This window comes from Vigna angularis, chromosome 5 (assembly GCF_016808095.1).
Source record: "Vigna angularis cultivar LongXiaoDou No.4 chromosome 5, ASM1680809v1, whole genome shotgun sequence".
In the NCBI taxonomy this organism is placed as follows: domain Eukaryota; kingdom Viridiplantae; phylum Streptophyta; class Magnoliopsida; order Fabales; family Fabaceae; genus Vigna; species Vigna angularis.
The window spans coordinates 635,925-651,162 of record NC_068974.1 but is presented as its reverse complement, the minus strand read 5'-3'; the positions used below and the strand labels follow the sequence as shown (position 1 = coordinate 651,162).

General features: G+C 34.7%; 4 protein-coding genes across 7 annotated transcripts; 2 read left to right on the top strand and 2 right to left on the bottom strand.

Moving 5' to 3' along the window:
- The first annotated feature begins 1,157 nt into the window (after nucleotides 1-1,157).
- On the top strand, nucleotides 1,158-7,168 carry LOC108320739 (uncharacterized). Of its 2 annotated transcripts, none has more exons than XM_017552257.2 (10): nucleotides 1,158-1,288; nucleotides 1,421-1,550; nucleotides 1,641-1,689; nucleotides 1,794-1,882; nucleotides 1,979-2,035; nucleotides 2,599-2,661; nucleotides 2,754-2,819; nucleotides 3,144-3,230; nucleotides 6,282-6,375; nucleotides 6,486-7,168. In XM_017552257.2, the coding sequence occupies exons 2-10, from the start codon at nucleotides 1,446-1,448 to the stop codon at nucleotides 6,947-6,949; spliced, it is 1,074 nt and encodes a 357-aa protein (XP_017407746.1). In that variant the 5' UTR covers nucleotides 1,158-1,288; nucleotides 1,421-1,445; the 3' UTR covers nucleotides 6,950-7,168. The 2 variants fall into 2 exon arrangements, with proteins under 2 accessions (XP_017407746.1, XP_017407745.1); XM_017552256.2 differs by having other exon boundaries at nucleotides 1,406-1,550.
- LOC128196788 (uncharacterized) lies at nucleotides 4,758-5,850 on the top strand. Its single transcript, XM_052878425.1, has 2 exons — nucleotides 4,758-5,126; nucleotides 5,247-5,850. The coding sequence occupies exons 1-2, from the start codon at nucleotides 4,992-4,994 to the stop codon at nucleotides 5,475-5,477; spliced, it is 366 nt and encodes a 121-aa protein (XP_052734385.1). The 5' UTR covers nucleotides 4,758-4,991; the 3' UTR covers nucleotides 5,478-5,850.
- Nucleotides 6,254-11,010, bottom strand: LOC108320741 (inositol polyphosphate multikinase beta-like). Its single transcript, XM_017552259.2, has 2 exons — nucleotides 10,211-11,010; nucleotides 6,254-7,127 (listed from the first exon to the last, which is right to left on the bottom strand). The coding sequence occupies exons 1-2, from the start codon at nucleotides 11,008-11,010 to the stop codon at nucleotides 7,061-7,063; spliced, it is 867 nt and encodes a 288-aa protein (XP_017407748.2). The 3' UTR covers nucleotides 6,254-7,060.
- LOC108320740 (uncharacterized) lies at nucleotides 10,885-14,821 on the bottom strand. 3 transcript variants are annotated; one of them, XM_052878423.1, is made up of 6 exons: nucleotides 14,564-14,821; nucleotides 14,356-14,497; nucleotides 13,726-13,952; nucleotides 12,596-12,853; nucleotides 11,560-11,886; nucleotides 10,885-11,020 (listed from the first exon to the last, which is right to left on the bottom strand). In XM_052878423.1, the coding sequence occupies exons 1-5, from the start codon at nucleotides 14,603-14,605 to the stop codon at nucleotides 11,581-11,583; spliced, it is 975 nt and encodes a 324-aa protein (XP_052734383.1). In that variant the 5' UTR covers nucleotides 14,606-14,821; the 3' UTR covers nucleotides 10,885-11,020; nucleotides 11,560-11,580. The 3 variants fall into 3 exon arrangements, with proteins under 3 accessions (XP_052734383.1, XP_052734384.1, XP_017407747.1); XM_052878424.1 differs by lacking the exon at nucleotides 10,885-11,020 and having other exon boundaries at nucleotides 11,377-11,886; nucleotides 14,356-14,488; XM_017552258.2 differs by lacking the exon at nucleotides 10,885-11,020 and having other exon boundaries at nucleotides 11,377-11,886; nucleotides 14,564-14,819.
- Between the last annotated feature and the right edge of the window lie 417 nt (nucleotides 14,822-15,238).

The following is a 15,238-nucleotide window of genomic DNA, read 5'->3' as shown; positions in this document are numbered from 1 at the left end:
TGTATTCGAAACTTCACTTATTTGCAATAAATGATCTTGCTATATATAAGCTAAGTAGTTTGTGTAAAACATGCTTAAGAAGCAATCCAACATAATATTTCAAGAGGTTAAAGTGAAAATCAACATTAAATCAAATTTGAAAATCATTCGACTTTAAAAATCAAGAAATTTGCTTGTACTAATCATTCTCTGATCTTTGTAACCTCTCTAATTCTTCTCCACGTAACAGAAAATTCTCTCATGAAAGTTAGAGTTTTTTTTTTTTTAATTCCGATGTATAAAGAATGGACTATGTTTTAATGAAATTTCAATTCTTTATCATAATATTAATATTTTACTTCTATCACATGTAATTTATTCACTCGATATTTGATTGTACTCATTTCCACAATTGCAATATTTAATAAATCTTATTTCTTTCAAACATCAAACACATTAATAAAAATAATCCTTACTTTTACTCTTTTTTCTTTGATATATTCAAATCTTTATCATTTTATTCTTAAAGATTTATTGATTATTTTTTTAATTTTAATTAACTACTAATAAAAGAAATTATTAATAAAATTATAAAAATAGTTTATTTATCTATACCTATACCTATTTAGAGGATTTTTTTAGTATTCACATTTATTTTTTATTTTATCCTTTAAATAATTTTTTTATAAATTAAAATATATATTTTTTTAATTTTATTTTTTAAGTAACTAATGTTTTAAATTTAAATTTTTTTATTAAATCATTTTTAAATTTAATCATTTTAATTTAAATATTATATACAAAATAAATAAAAATTATTTATAATAAAAAGGTTAAACACAAATCTTTATTAATAAAAACAACTTTTTATAATGATTTTTATACACAAATCTTTATTATTTTATATTTTATATCTTTTAGTTATTTTTTCAAACTCAAATAACTACAAAAAAAATATACACAGTAAAATTATAAAAGATATCTTTTTTGAGTTATTTTTATGATTTTTTAATATTTTAATAATTATTATATTAATTTTTATTATCAAAAGAAAAATAAGGATAGACATTCATGTTTCTACTAGTTCTTTTTATTTTTGCACTTAACTAATTATATTATGTTTTTAACTATGAAGTAAATAGATATGTTAAATTTAAAGTTAGATCAGACTAAAACAATCTGATAAATAGTATCTGAAAGGGAAAAAAAAAAGTATCCCTAACAGGCCTAGCAAACATTCCCAGGTCATTCATTCAGACACAGTTGGGTTTTGGCTCTTCTTCTCCTCTCTGCTTTCATCTCTCTCAAGGTTTGTTTGTTCACTGTGACTCTATAACGAACTGCAACTGTTTGCATCTAACCTGTTTGATAAATTGATATTCATTTACTTGACTTCAACTCTTCCTATTCATTCAACTTATCGTAGCTGTTATCCACTCAGAGAGAAGTAAGGGTTGTTCGATTCCATGACTACACGAATTGCACCTGGTGTGGGAGCCAATTTGCTCGGTCAACATGCCGCTGAGAGGAATCAAGATGCCACTGCTTATGTCGGCAATCTAGACCCTCAGGTAACTAACCTTCCCTTTCTGCACTTTCCTCACTCATTTAACCAATTACCACTTCATCTAGGGTTTATACCTTTTCTCTTTGTGCTCCAGATAAGCGAAGAATTATTGTGGGAGTTGTTCGTTCAAGCGGGTCCAGTGGGTATGTTTTATTGTTTTTGTTTCGTCACCATATATGCACCATCTGATTTGTTCGTTTTCTTAGTTTTAGGTTTAAACATACTCACTTTTCTTTGTTTATTTAAGTTAACGTCTATGTCCCGAAGGACAGAGTGACCAACCAACACCAGGGTTATGGGTTTGTTGAATTCAGGAGTGAAGAAGATGCTGACTATGTAAGTATTATATCATTTGGAATTCACTTCTCCAAACCCGAATAACTTCTTTTTTCTAATTTTGGGCTGTTGTCCACCCTTTTTCTTCTGATGTAGGCCATCAAGGTTCTTAACATGATCAAGCTTTATGGGAAACCGATCCGTGTGAATAAGGTATTTGCTTGTGTGTGGTGTTTAAGCATGTGAATGTTAGTATAGGAATACTTATACCAACTCTCCTGTTCGTTTTCTTGTGTTTGGTTCCCTTTTGAATGGAAGTTGTATTTTCTTTTTCCATTTTAATATGTTTGGCTTGTATGATCGAAATTATTAATTAAGATAACTAATGGAACGAAGCCATTCTTAATTGATTCATGATTGGTATGAGTTTCCTTGATCACCACTTCCGGAGGGATGTTAATATAAATAGCGCCTTGAAATGGACACTCTTTCTCTGTCTTTTTTTCTTGAACTGTACATTGTTCCACTCAAGGAACTGGAGAATGACATGTGTGCTAAGTACTATTTTAAGTAAAAATTAGTTATTTATCTTTTATTTTTCCAACCCTTATTGTATGCATTCCTGGATATCATTCTTATGTACTGATTAATCTTTCTTTGCTGTATTTGTTTGAACAAAATTTGTTTTACACTGTTCAAGTGATATCATGTCCCTTCATTAAAGAAATATTTAGTTTCCATGCTACTTCATTGATTTGCAATTTTTTCGGTTCCAGGCATCCCAAGATAAAAAGAGCTTGGATGTTGGTGCAAACCTTTTCATTGGTAATCTTGATCCTGTAAGTCACCCAATTATGCAAGTGTTAAACTGACTTATGCAGTTATGCATTAAGGTCAAGACTTAATTTGAGTGCTCCTAATGTTGCTGCAGGATGTAGATGAGAAGCTCTTGTACGATACTTTCAGTGCATTTGGAGTTATTGTTACTAATCCGAAGGTTTTGCTCTTTGAATATATTTATTTATGTCTAGTGGTAGTTGCTACTACTTTTCACGCCCTGCTATTTTCTTATTTCTCATTGTTGGCATTTACCATTTTGTTTTGTTTAAAAATATTTAGTATCAAGCCAATGACAACTAAAAATACCCACCTGTTTATAGTCTTTTGCCCTTTAAACAAATAAATTTGCTGCCCAGTGTATCCTTAGAGGCCATGGCTTTATAATTATGTCCCCCTAAACGCATTGGACCATGGTAGTCAGAATCCTGGGGAACATACATTTTTGTTTATGATCTGATATGCAACACCTTTTTTGCTGCAGATCATGAGAGATCCTGAGACAGGAAATTCGCGTGGTTTTGGCTTCATCAGCTATGATTCATTTGAGGCATCTGATTCTGCCATTGAGGTATGTTTCAGTCTATTTTAATCAATTGTATGAATATAGCAAGGCCAACCTTTCATTTTTTTTATACTTAGCACATGTGGATCATTAGTTCAAACTGGCCAAAACATATAACACAATAAAAGGAATAAGAGGTTGTCAATAATTATCAAATCTTAGACTAATTGACCAACTTTTGTTTCTCTAACTGGAAGGTTCTGAAATTCCAGGAGTATGAGGTCCTGGATTTGTTCCTTGTATTATGTGTAGAGGAAAAAAAATTTTGGTAGGGGTTCCTTCTCTAGTGCTTGACTGTATACCTAGAGAGATTTGTCTCTTTTATCTCATGGGAGGTAGTATAAGAAACCAGAAATACCTAAAATGAAATATTTACAGTTGTTTTTACTTTTCGTACCCTAAACAAATGGAAACAAAAGCATGTTAATATACATACTGAATCCATCAAAATTCAAGGTTCTTACAGTTATATCTGACTTCCATATTAATGCTTAATGGTTTGTTTGCATCGATAGTAGCTTTGTAATATTCCTGTTTTCTCTAATTCAAACTGATCAAAATAAAAAAATGGAATAGTTTCCTACTGCAGAAGAGGGAATACCATTGTGAAAAGCGACAGACTTTTTTTTTTTCTGCTGCTTGGGACTGAAACAGGGGACAATCCCAATGGTAGGACGAATTTAAAGAAACTAGAAGTTGGAGAATTGTATTTTGACATTTTGTATTACACAATATATTCTTTTTTACATTTTGGTCTAGCATAGGGCATTACACTAAGTAACAGAATGCTACACAAACCTACGTTAGGAATCCCTATTCCTCATTTTTGGGAATGGGAGTTCTTCTGATTTGGCTTGAACAGGATTGCCTTGACCAAAAGCATGAACCCTTCTTTGTATACCACTATGTGAAGCTGATAGGTCCTTCTGTTTTTAGCCAACCATGACCGGAAGTATTGATATTCAGATGCTGTAATGCCCCTTCTAAAAGTTGAATCTAGTAGGAAGCGTGGTTGTTTTGTTTTGCTAACTTTTAAGGTTAAATTACATGGAAGGGGTGGAAGTTATCATAATGTTAAAACAGATACCAACATAATTTTATACACTACGATGGAAAATTCAACCAAAGTTATAAATTAGGGAGATAAAGTACATCTAACCTCTTTTCATTTTAGATTAACACATGTATACATTAGAATCTTGTAGATATGTTAGAATCCTGTATAATAACTATTGATATTAGGATCAATTAGATTGATTCTATATTTGTTATAAGCCTAAAACCAGGGTAACTTAATATTTTTTGAAAACGAGCGAAATTTATTGTATGCCTTCACAATTTCTCTCTTAACATGGTATCAAAACTTGACAAGAAAGGAACTGTAAATGCTTTCCATGTGGGCCCACTTCTCATAAGTGTAAATTTTTTAGAAACTATGTACGCTTTCTGGATTTTGTTCTTTTTTTGCTGTGTTTCAGTGTTCATTGACGACAACTTTTTGGCAAGCTCTTTTGGGCTGATGATCATCACAATTGGCATTGCTTTACAAAGACCAACTCTGCAGCTGCCACATCCTCCTAGCACTTTTGCACTTCTTTTTCTACTGCACCCTCCAAGCATGTTTGCTCTCTTATAGTCACCCTGCCTTCTAGACACCTTTTGCTCTTCAACATCCACACTCTCCAAAAGTTATCTTGCCCTTTGAGAGCCTTTTAGCCATTCGGTAGGTGCTGTGCCCTCGAAGCATTTTTCCTTTCCAGCAACACTATGCGCATCAAGCGTTTTCGCTATTCTGCACCCACAGTACCCTTTGAGCAATTTTGCTCTCTGGTAACCTGTTGGGCTCTCCTAGCATTTCGTTCTTTGGTAGCCGTTCAGTTCTTGAAGAAGTTTTGCTCCCTGGTCACTGTCACATTCTCCGAGTTTTTTTTATGCTATTCCTTGAGCGTAATTTTTTGCTCTCTGTTTCCCTTTGAGTTTTTCCTTTTTGCTATTTGACAACTTCGGTGCTCTCTGACTCAGGAAAACTCTCCGCTGTGCTTTACAAGTAGTTTTGCTCTCCAATGGTTGTTGTGCCCTTTGATAATGTTTTGCTCTCTGGTAGTCATCGTGTCTTTTAAGCATGTTTGCTCTTTGGTGGCCGCTGTACCCTCTAACGAGTTTTGCTCATTGGCAACTGCTGTGCTTAGCAGTTTTTGCTATCCAGCTGAAGCTGGACAGATCTTTTGCTCTTTAGAAGTTGCTGTCCTCTGATAACGTGACCCCATGGTTGGAGCTGTCCTTTTCAGGCAACCATTTTGTGCTTTACTTACGGTCAACTTCCACCATGTCATCTTCACACGCCTACACCAAATTGATGTGTGAAACTGTCATTATTTAGTTTGTCAGCTCCAACAACCAACTGGCTGACATGTTTATTTAGTCTTTCAAGGGGTCTTGTGTTGATAACATTTGTAAAAAGGTTGACTTATATGATACATATGTTCCAGGGGGGGAGTGTTAAAAATATGATTTGAAAGACCAAGCATACCCAAATGTGAGAGAAAGTCGTCCATAAAAAGTATTTAGAGGTCTTGTGTTGAAGACTTTAATAACAAGCATATTGTTGAAGTTGATTATTTCTTTGACGCAGAAATTCACTGAGGGTCCTCGGATTAACTACATATGAAATAAGCTCGGTACATATGTCCTTTACGCTTCAACTTGAGTTGAGTGTTAGAATCTTGGAGATATGCTATAATCCTTAGATATAGTAGCTGTTGGTATTTGGACACTTAGATTGATTCTATATTCACGTTATTAGCATAAAATAGAGTAGTTGAATATTCCGTAATTATGTTTTCTCCTCAATAAATTGAGTAGCTCTGTTGTGGTCTAAACGCACGGAACTTATCATATGTCTTCTCAGTTTCTTTATTGTTAACAGTATAAAAAAGTATTAAAATTGTTCAATTTCAATTTGTTGTCTGGGTATCCAAAACGCACGTAACAAAAGAATATAGAAATTAGTGTAAGCATTTCCATGCCACTGATATTGAATATTTGTATATTTCATAGGCGATGAATGGACAATATCTTTGCAATCGTCAAATTACAGTGTCATATGCTTATAAGAAAGACACTAAGGGTGAACGGCATGGTACCCCGGCAGGTAAGACCTTTCTTGATGCTATTTCTATATTTTTTTATGGATTAATTCATGCCTATTGTTCCTTTTTGTAGTATCTGACTATCTGCTAATATATTTCTTCCGTGGTGCAGAAAGAGTTTTGGCTGCAAGTAATCCAACTGCACAGAAGAGCAGGCCCCATACTTTATTTGCCAGTGGACCTCCGACACTTCCCAATGTTCCTCAGGCTAATGGGGTTGTACCAGTGCCTCCCCGTCCCTTTGCTAATGGGGTCGCTCCTGGTTCGATTCCCGCCCTTCGTCCACCACCCCCTCAAGCTGCTGCGTTCCAGCCTATGCCAGTACCTGGACAACCAACCTGGCATCCGCAACAGCCTATGCCACCTCCACCTCAAATTCAGCAGTTCAGGCCACCACACCCTGGTATGCAGCAGATGCCACCACCTCCACAAGCTCCTCCCAGGCCTCTTCCACCACCAGCAGTAATGGGAAGTCAGCCACCACCTGTCTGGCGTCCGCCACCACCACCCCAGCATCAGGGTGGACGGCCTATGCCATACCCTCAGTCTATGCCTCCGCCACCACCTCCCCAGTAATCCTGCTATGCTGCCACCTTTCAATTGAAGGAATGCAAATCATATGGAGTGATGTTCTTGACTCCCCAATATCTGGAATTTTGCCCATTTATTGTTAGTTGTATCGTTGCATTATATTTCTGAAATAGTGTAGATTGTAACATGAACTCCCTGACCGCTAACAATCTTACAATTATTCCTGTCCAGTAAAGAGAGAGAAACATTTGAGTTTTGGCATCATTGCATGGTTATTTCCTGTCATATTATTAATGTGATGAAGCAACCAAACGACTTTGATGAGATTATTGAGTTCTAGACTTCCATAGAAATGATATTGTTAGGGGAAATGTTAAATTAACATTCATGTGTAAAAGTTGGGTAATGTAGTAAGCATACATGGATAGGGTTGAAAGAGGGAAACTTGTCACTGTTTTCATGGACATTTCTTTTTCTAATTCTTTTAAAATGTATTGTCTAGCTATTATTCATTTTTATTCTGTACAGATTACTGTAATTTGTACAGAGAAATAAGAGCTGCAAAGTTTTATGAGAAATAAGTCTTAACGAAAAGGTTTTTCCCAAGTATTTGTTTAGAATATTATATTAAATCAGTATATTACATATATTTTCTAAGGATTTTTAGATTAGTAGAAAAAAAACCATATGAATTTTCAAAACTCAGTTACTTTTTGTTATCAGTGAGCACGTTCGTAAGATAAAGAATATTTACTAATACAAATTCTTAAATTTTGTAAAGTGTTATTTTTTTATCCTTTCATATATTTCCTTCTCTCATGCAACAATTGGTAGAGGACAGTATTCAGTAATGAACAACTTTTTCTTGGAATCAAATTCCAATGCCTTTTCGTTTTTGCTAATAGCATACTTTTTTCCGCTAAATTCTTCCTTTTCTCTTTTTACTTTAGTAAAATAATCGTTAAAAGATTCTGAACTTTGCATTTTCCTATCCAAGGAGGAAAATAAGTAAATAAAAATAATAATTTTGATTGATGTGATATGCATTTATGCCATCATGGATTTGTTTTGACTCAGATTTATTTGCCATCACAAATCTTTTACAATTTTAGATTGAAATTATCTTTTGAATGCAAAGTTTATTATCAAAATATACATATATCAGAACGTTAATTGAATAACTACTATTATTTTTGGGTTATAAATATTTAATTACTAGTCATTCACAAGTTTGAATAGTTATCTATGGATAAATTATTTAAATTAAAATTATCAAAATCTTTTAAATTTTAAAACAAATATATATATATATATATTTTTTATTTTTCATGAAAAAGTAAAAAATATATTTCAAGTTATTTCTTTTTCCTAATTCAAAAAGGGCATCTTTATAAATTAAAATTGTCTTTTTTTTTCTAAAATAAAAATAAATGATTTTTTATATTAAAAATAAAATTTTTCTTTTACTGGATAAAATGAATATTTATAAAATTGTAAAGTTTTGTACTTAACACATTTTTTTCCAACATTAAATTATTAAATGTTCATGATCTTTACCATTTTCATAAATTTTTGTACAATGTTATGTATAAAACATGTGAATATAATTATTGTAATATTTTAAACATTATAAATATTTTAACTTTTAAATTTGCTTTTATACTTAAAGAACATTTTGTAAGAGTTTTTTTAACCTTTTGTTAAGTATATATACCTAAATATTTATTTGTAATTTAAATTTGATCAAAATTGTTTGTAGGTGGTATGTTTAAAAATTTTAAATATTGTTTAGACCTTATTCTTTAGAATTGGAAAGCTATTGGTTTAATTTAAATTTTTATTACATTTTTTCTCCACACACCAAACTCATTAATAAAATATTGTTCAAGCTCATCGGCATAATACATCATCTCTGATTCTTCTGAAGTTTATTTCCCAAAAAAAAAAGCAAACTTTTCATAAAATATAGTAGTTTATGTTTGATTAAAATATTATTATACCTGTTTCAAAATTTAGATTCTATTAGGAACTTTCGTTTATTGAATACAATAGCACACTGCAGAAAAAAAAAATACAAAATACCAATTTCTGCACATTCATAAAAACTTTATACAATTTTAATTTCTCAACTATTTAGTAAAAGATGTTCTAATATACCTTTTGAAAGGAACAGTATCTCAATTATGGCATGAGAAAAAATGTATAAAAATGAATGTTTGTAACAGAGGAAAACTGTTCTGCTAGGCCCTTCACCCTTATTTAATGATCTTGATTTCAATTGTGAAAGTTATAGGGAAGAAAAATTTATACCATATAACTAGAATGAAAAGAAGCTAAAACACCACTGAGATGCTACAAAATAAGAACCAAAACCCTATCTTCCATGATTAAGCCTAAAAATAACTTAACTCCAAGTAAAACCAGGAAAACTCAAAGATATAAGATGCCATTGAAAGATATGAATGTAATTTTGGTCCAAGAGAATAAAATTCAAGAACAGTAGACAAATAGAAGCTGATTGAGAAGATAAAAGATGAAGTAGGATTATAAATTTTGTGTGGTCAGAAGAAGGATTTGGTCAAAGAGTAGAAAGATTAGAAGTTGCATCTCAGTAAGAAGATGCAAACTAAACAGTAAACGAGATAAAGATATTTGCACTGTTCAAAAGTTAAAAAAGGGTAACATCAGAAGCAACAAGCTCATGACTGGTATGTGGTTGGAATAAAAAACTTAACAGGACCATTAAGCATTGATGCAAACAGAGCAACCCAAATATCAGACTATTCATGCACTTGCAATATTGAAAAGCAAGCAGAAGCATAAATTTAGAAGTAATCTTCAAAAGCAATATTCTTGAAAGTTTTCATAACTTACAAGAGAACATGGCCTTAGAAATCCATATTGCATCAAATATCAACAATTCAGGTTCAAATTTTGAAAAGGCAAAAGCTATCAAACAAGTTTATTCAATGGTAGATCAATCAGTGCTTCTGAAGAGTCTTTGTACACAACCCAGTTAGTTGTTTGTGGGTTTGGACAAGTAACACAATTAGGAAATGAGTTCATAAGAATTAGAGATGGTAAAAGTATACAAAGCTACAGATGTATAAGAATAAAATCCATAAAAAAATTGCAGTACCTGGAAATCTGAACAATTGAATAGAACATAAACGGCAATTAGCCCAGATCATACAAGCAAAATTGTCTGATATGATTATGACAGATGGAGTGAAACGAGTGATTATTATCTGATTATATCTTGAAGGAGATTGTGAGAAAAACAGAGAAAAACGAAGCAGGACTCACTGATGCAGAGCTTGAAGGATGTTCCTGATGAAGTTGATGAAGGAACAGAGGCCACCCAAGAAGTTATGATCAATCACACCATTCCCAGAAACGACATGAGCAAAGTCAACGAGTTTGACCAGAGGCTTGGCGTTCCCCTTCTCCTTCTCATACACCACCAGAACAGAACATGAATAGAAATGATACAGAGTCTGAACCTCAAACCACGCCTTCAGCTCCACCAACCGCTCCAAGACGGCGCCGAAAACCTCCGCCGCAAAGTCGCAATCGGGGTCGGAACGGGAATCGTCAGAGTTGGAGGAGGAGACGAATTTGCGGAGGACCAGGGCGACGCCCTCGGCGGAGAGAGTCTGGAGGAAGGTTCTGGAAGGTTCCCAGGAGGAGAGGGAGTCCTTGACGCCGGTGATTCGGAAGGCGAGGGGGATGGTTGAGGTGGTTCTGTCTTTGCTGAGGCTTTTTGCGATGTAGTCTTCGGAGTGACCGAGGTGCCAGGTCCGGGAGCCGATTTTGACGTCCATGACGGAGGGTTTGGTGTAGGGGGCGATGAGGTCCTGGAGGAGGAGGTGGGTGTGGGGGCCGGAGCCGTCGGAGGCGGGGACGACGGCGGTGCCGTGGAATGCTGGGAAGAAGGGGCGGATGGACGGTGGGACGGCGAGAGAGGTGTAGAAGGAGAGCTCGGCGGAGCCCCTGTCGTTGTCCTGCAGTGGCTTGTAGAACTTTCCAGAATCGTCCACCAGCGGACCCAGAACGCCGTTCTTTGCCATGTGACCCGCCACCTGGTGCTCCGGCACCTTCAGCATTTTCACGATTCTGAAACGGAGAAGAGAGGTCTGTGAGGAAGAAAACGCCCACCACAATACAACAAAACAACAAAACCAGTTATATTGTCTTTGTACACTTCAGATCCAAAGATGTATCGAACTTCACCATTATATATAATAGTTTATGATTTAAGATCCGAATCAGTTCTTTAGCTTTACACCATCTAATCATCCAATTACATTTTTTTTGGATTGATTTGGCGTGAAAGACAAAAAGTTATGATTTTTTTATTTTGTTTTGCAAAGAACAACAGTGTCACATGACGCAAAGGACAACAATGTCACCATTCAGCTGAGTTTCATTAATTCTGCAAAAACAAACCTACATGTCACATTCAAAGGATGGAAAAACAGGAAAAAACAGCTTTTCCAAAATAAAATTTTTTTCCTGATGCCACATTCGGCCAAAATTCACACGTACAAAGAACTGAACCCCGGAACACAACACAACATGGCTGATATAGAATTTACAATACCATAGTTCCTCTCCAAAGGAATCAAACATGAAATTGGTGTTTATTTCAGGACCTATATGAAAGTGGGGAATCCTTAGGGTAGCAACACAACAGATCCTGTGGTCTTCCGATTCTGCAGGTCTTCATGTGCTCTTGCTGCCTCAGACAAGGGATAGGTGTCAGTAACTCGCACCTTTAAGACACCAGAAGAAACCTTGGCAAACAAGTCTCCTGCAGCTTCCAAGAGCTCATCCCGAGTGACGTTGTAATGCTTTAAGGTGGGTCTTGTCAGGAACAAGGACTTTGTAGCCAGGGAAGATAATGGAACTGGATCAGGTGTGCCCGATGACTGCCCAAAACTTACCATGTAACCTCTAAGCTTCAAACAAGCCAAAGATCCCTGCACATGCATAGTTAAGGGCTTTGCTGATAATATGCCTAAAATTGTTAAATGATAGAATACAAACATTAATGGAACAGACCAAGGGAACCAAAGTCCAACTTTTTAAAAATGAAACCTCGCATATGTTAGTCAGTGTGGTCATAATCAAAGTAAGTAATCAGACAGACAGACAGTTATCTGAGAACTTTAGGGTTCTATTCTACTAATTAAAACCAGTGGCCTATCAGCTTTTGCTCTCTGAGTTTTCTGTTTTTGACTAATAATATTCATAAACAAGAATATTCACTTTGATATCATCACATGTCTCGCAAACTCAATTGAGAAAACAAATGCTAATTAGATGTAGCACTAGGATTTCATTTCTAAGTAAGAAAGTTACATAGTTCTGAGTTCTTTAACAGGGTGTAGGAATTCACTTGTAGATTTAAAACGACAATAAATTTAGTGTTCATCATCTAGGATCTGGTTGGTATTTGTTGATGATTTAGTTTTCTATGTACTGATCAACATAGGATCAACTGAATCATAAATCTAGCACATTCTTTTGGACACCTGATTATGGTTCAAGAATCAGAATATAAGTAAAAACCTGCTTATGGATACCACCAAGGAAGACACAACATTGTTATTATTGTTTTCACTCGTGCACCCAACAATTCGATTTTTAAATTGCACTTAGGCATAATATAGAATGTGACAGTTATACCTCAAATGTATCTTTTCCCACAGAATCATAGACTACTTCAACTCCATTGCCTGATGTAATTTCGTTGACACGAGCAACAAAATCTTCTTCTGTGTAGATTATTACATGATGACATCCATCCTCTTTGGCCTGAGCTGCCTTCATTTTATTGGATACAGTTCCGATAACGGTTGCCCCAAGAGAATTTGCCCATTGGCACAATAAGGATCCTACTCCACCAGCTGCTGCATGTACAAGAATCGTGTGACCAGGTTCAACCTGCAAAATGATAGATATCTTAGTCTATGTATGTCATCATATTGAGGCAAGATTACGGGAAACAGATTGACTATAGGATGAAACATATTTGGTTAATGTTCTAGTCAGCTATGATAACAGCAAATGTCACATCTTTGCTAGCTGCAACCATGTCTTTTGGTACTGAACCTGGGACATCACAAGCATGAATGAGGCAATCACAGATTCACACTAAGTGAGGAATATCTTAGTTCATTAAATCCTGCATTTGACTTGATTAATATCACTTTATTCTCCTCCTTAAGGTGAAATCTCATTTTCATTTCTCAGGCTTTGACATGATTGAATAGAATTCTATTTGGTACCCACGCGATTATAGATCCAATTGAAAAATAACGGGGACTTAAGTTGCAAATTGGAAGTACAGGATTTTAGCATGATTTTCATAAGCCATTGTGCTCTCTTAACGACAACAAATAGATTCTTCCATGTGGTTCTCTCAAGGTTCTTACCAATGAGTCACTAGAGGAACCTATATCTTCTTTTATAACAAGGAGTAACCAAGAAAAACACACGTTACCAGAATACCGAGTAGCTTGGAAACTAAGGCTACACAGAGCATTTACAAACATGAATGAGGAAAAGGTAACATAGATTGAGATGGAAAGATAGTATAGTAGAAGACATTCCTATAATCAATAAAACATCATGAAAGATAATGTCAACCTATAACTGTTTGAAGGCATACATATGAAATAGTAGGACTAAATAACTGAAGTCTATAACTGAAGTGAGCATATGGTGAATCAATCTCCCACATTCTAAGAAAATACACTAATGAATGTTGGTACAAACAATAGGAGATCCTTCAGCAAGCATAGAAATACACATACCTTGAAACATTGTTGAAGCAAATAACGAGTTGTCAAGCCCTTGGACATGATGGATGCCCCGATAATGGGGTCAATTGAGGGAGGGAGGGGAACTAGATCTTTTGCAAGAAGAATGTGCTCTTCAGCATATGAGCCCAGTGGTTGACACGAATAAGCTACAGTTTCTCCAACTTGTATGTCAGTGACTCCAACACCCACAGCAGTGACCACCCCAACACCCTCCACACCTACCATGCCACATTATTAGAAAGAGTAAAGCTTCATATTCTATTTTTCCTTTCTAGGCTTAATTACCCTTTTACTCATTCAGGTTCTAATTGTACCAATTGGGTCTCCAAGTGTTGCAAGTGTGTGATCAGTCTACAAGTTCTAATTCTACTAATTGGGTCATTCAAGTATCTCAATTGAAGAGATTAAAATTACACAGTTGCAACACATAGTAGACCAATTAGCTCAATGGAAATCTGGGAACTAAATCCACACATTTGTGATGAATAACTGAGAGACCCAAATTACACAGCTGATAGTACAATTACAATATTTGGAGAGCAAGTGTAAACTAAGTCTCTGTTTTCAACCAATACAACTACAAATATTAATAAAAGTTTGGTAGTAGTAAAGCAAAGAAACCTGGAGTGTAAGGTAAAGAAGGGACTTTATAAACTCCTGTCCGAAAATAGACATCAATGAAATTAACCCCGACAGCTTTGTTCCTCAGACGAACCTCGCCTTCTTTTGGATCTCCAATTTCCACATCTTCCCACTTCAGAACCTGTCAATTCCATAATTCAGTGTTGAATTATATAAGTGAGAGTGAAAGAGAAATGAAGAAAGAGACCTGAGGGCCACCGAGTTGGTGAACTCTGATAGCTTTCACCATGTTTGTAGTTGCCGATGATTTCGAAACAGAAGAACTGCACTGTATTGTATTAGTACACTAATGCTTTGCTTTGGAATACCATAAAATTCAAAGGGAAAAGGATATAACCCAAATGAATGTCACAGATTCCACAAGCATTGGTTCTATAGTCAAACAATAATTGAATACCAAGTTTTAATCTTTTTCTGAATTTTTATGATTTGCTTTTGATTTGTTTGTGGTCCATTCGTTATGGTGGCCGGCCGAAGAGTACACAAAGGATAAATATATCAAAGTGCGACCAATATTTGATTATTATTTTTATTAAATAATCTTTTTCCTTTATGTAAAAAGAATAAACTTTGGTTTAAGTTTCTGCAATTTTTTTAATATAACTTTAGTCTTTTAAACAAAAGTTAAGAGATTATTTTAAATCATGTTTAAGTGTCCTTTTATATAATGTTTTCAAGTGACCCTTTTCAACATGGAAAATATCATTTTCTTGTTAAAAAGTTAAAGTTTCACCCTTTTACGTGTTGATTGAATTCTTCCCACATTCATTTTGTTAAAAAGTAAAAAGTCAAATCATAATTTTGAACTTTCTCTTTTTTTCTTCTCCTATGTTTTAGTTATTCTATTTTAAAAATCCACAAT

Bases quoted from the DNA above. Each gene is read 5' to 3' on its own strand.
- LOC128196788 (XM_052878425.1), top strand. From the start codon at position 4,992: ATGCGCATCAAGCGTTTTCGCTATTCTGCACCCACAGTACCCTTTGAG. The intron at 5,127-5,246 runs GTCACTGTCACA...TCTCTGACTCAG, and splicing joins TGAAGAAGTTTTGCTCCCTG to GAAAACTCTCCGCTGTGCTT.
- LOC108320739 (XM_017552257.2), top strand. From the start codon at position 1,446: ATGACTACACGAATTGCACCTGGTGTGGGAGCCAATTTGCTCGGTCAA. The intron at 1,551-1,640 runs GTAACTAACCTT...TTTGTGCTCCAG, and splicing joins TCGGCAATCTAGACCCTCAG to ATAAGCGAAGAATTATTGTG. The intron at 1,883-1,978 runs GTAAGTATTATA...CTTCTGATGTAG, and splicing joins GTGAAGAAGATGCTGACTAT to GCCATCAAGGTTCTTAACAT.
- LOC108320741 (XM_017552259.2), bottom strand. From the start codon at position 11,010: ATGCTGAAGGTGCCGGAGCACCAGGTGGCGGGTCACATGGCAAAGAAC. The intron at 7,128-10,210 runs GTGAGTCCTGCT...TTTACTGGACAG, and splicing joins ATCCTTCAAGCTCTGCATCA to GAATAATTGTAAGATTGTTA.
- LOC108320740 (XM_052878423.1), bottom strand. From the start codon at position 14,605: ATGGTGAAAGCTATCAGAGTTCACCAACTCGGTGGCCCTCAG. The intron at 13,953-14,355 runs GTTTCTTTGCTT...GTGGCATGGTAG, and splicing joins TTCTTTACCTTACACTCCAG to GTGTGGAGGGTGTTGGGGTG. The intron at 12,854-13,725 runs GTATGTGTATTT...ATCATTTTGCAG, and splicing joins TGCTTCAACAATGTTTCAAG to GTTGAACCTGGTCACACGAT.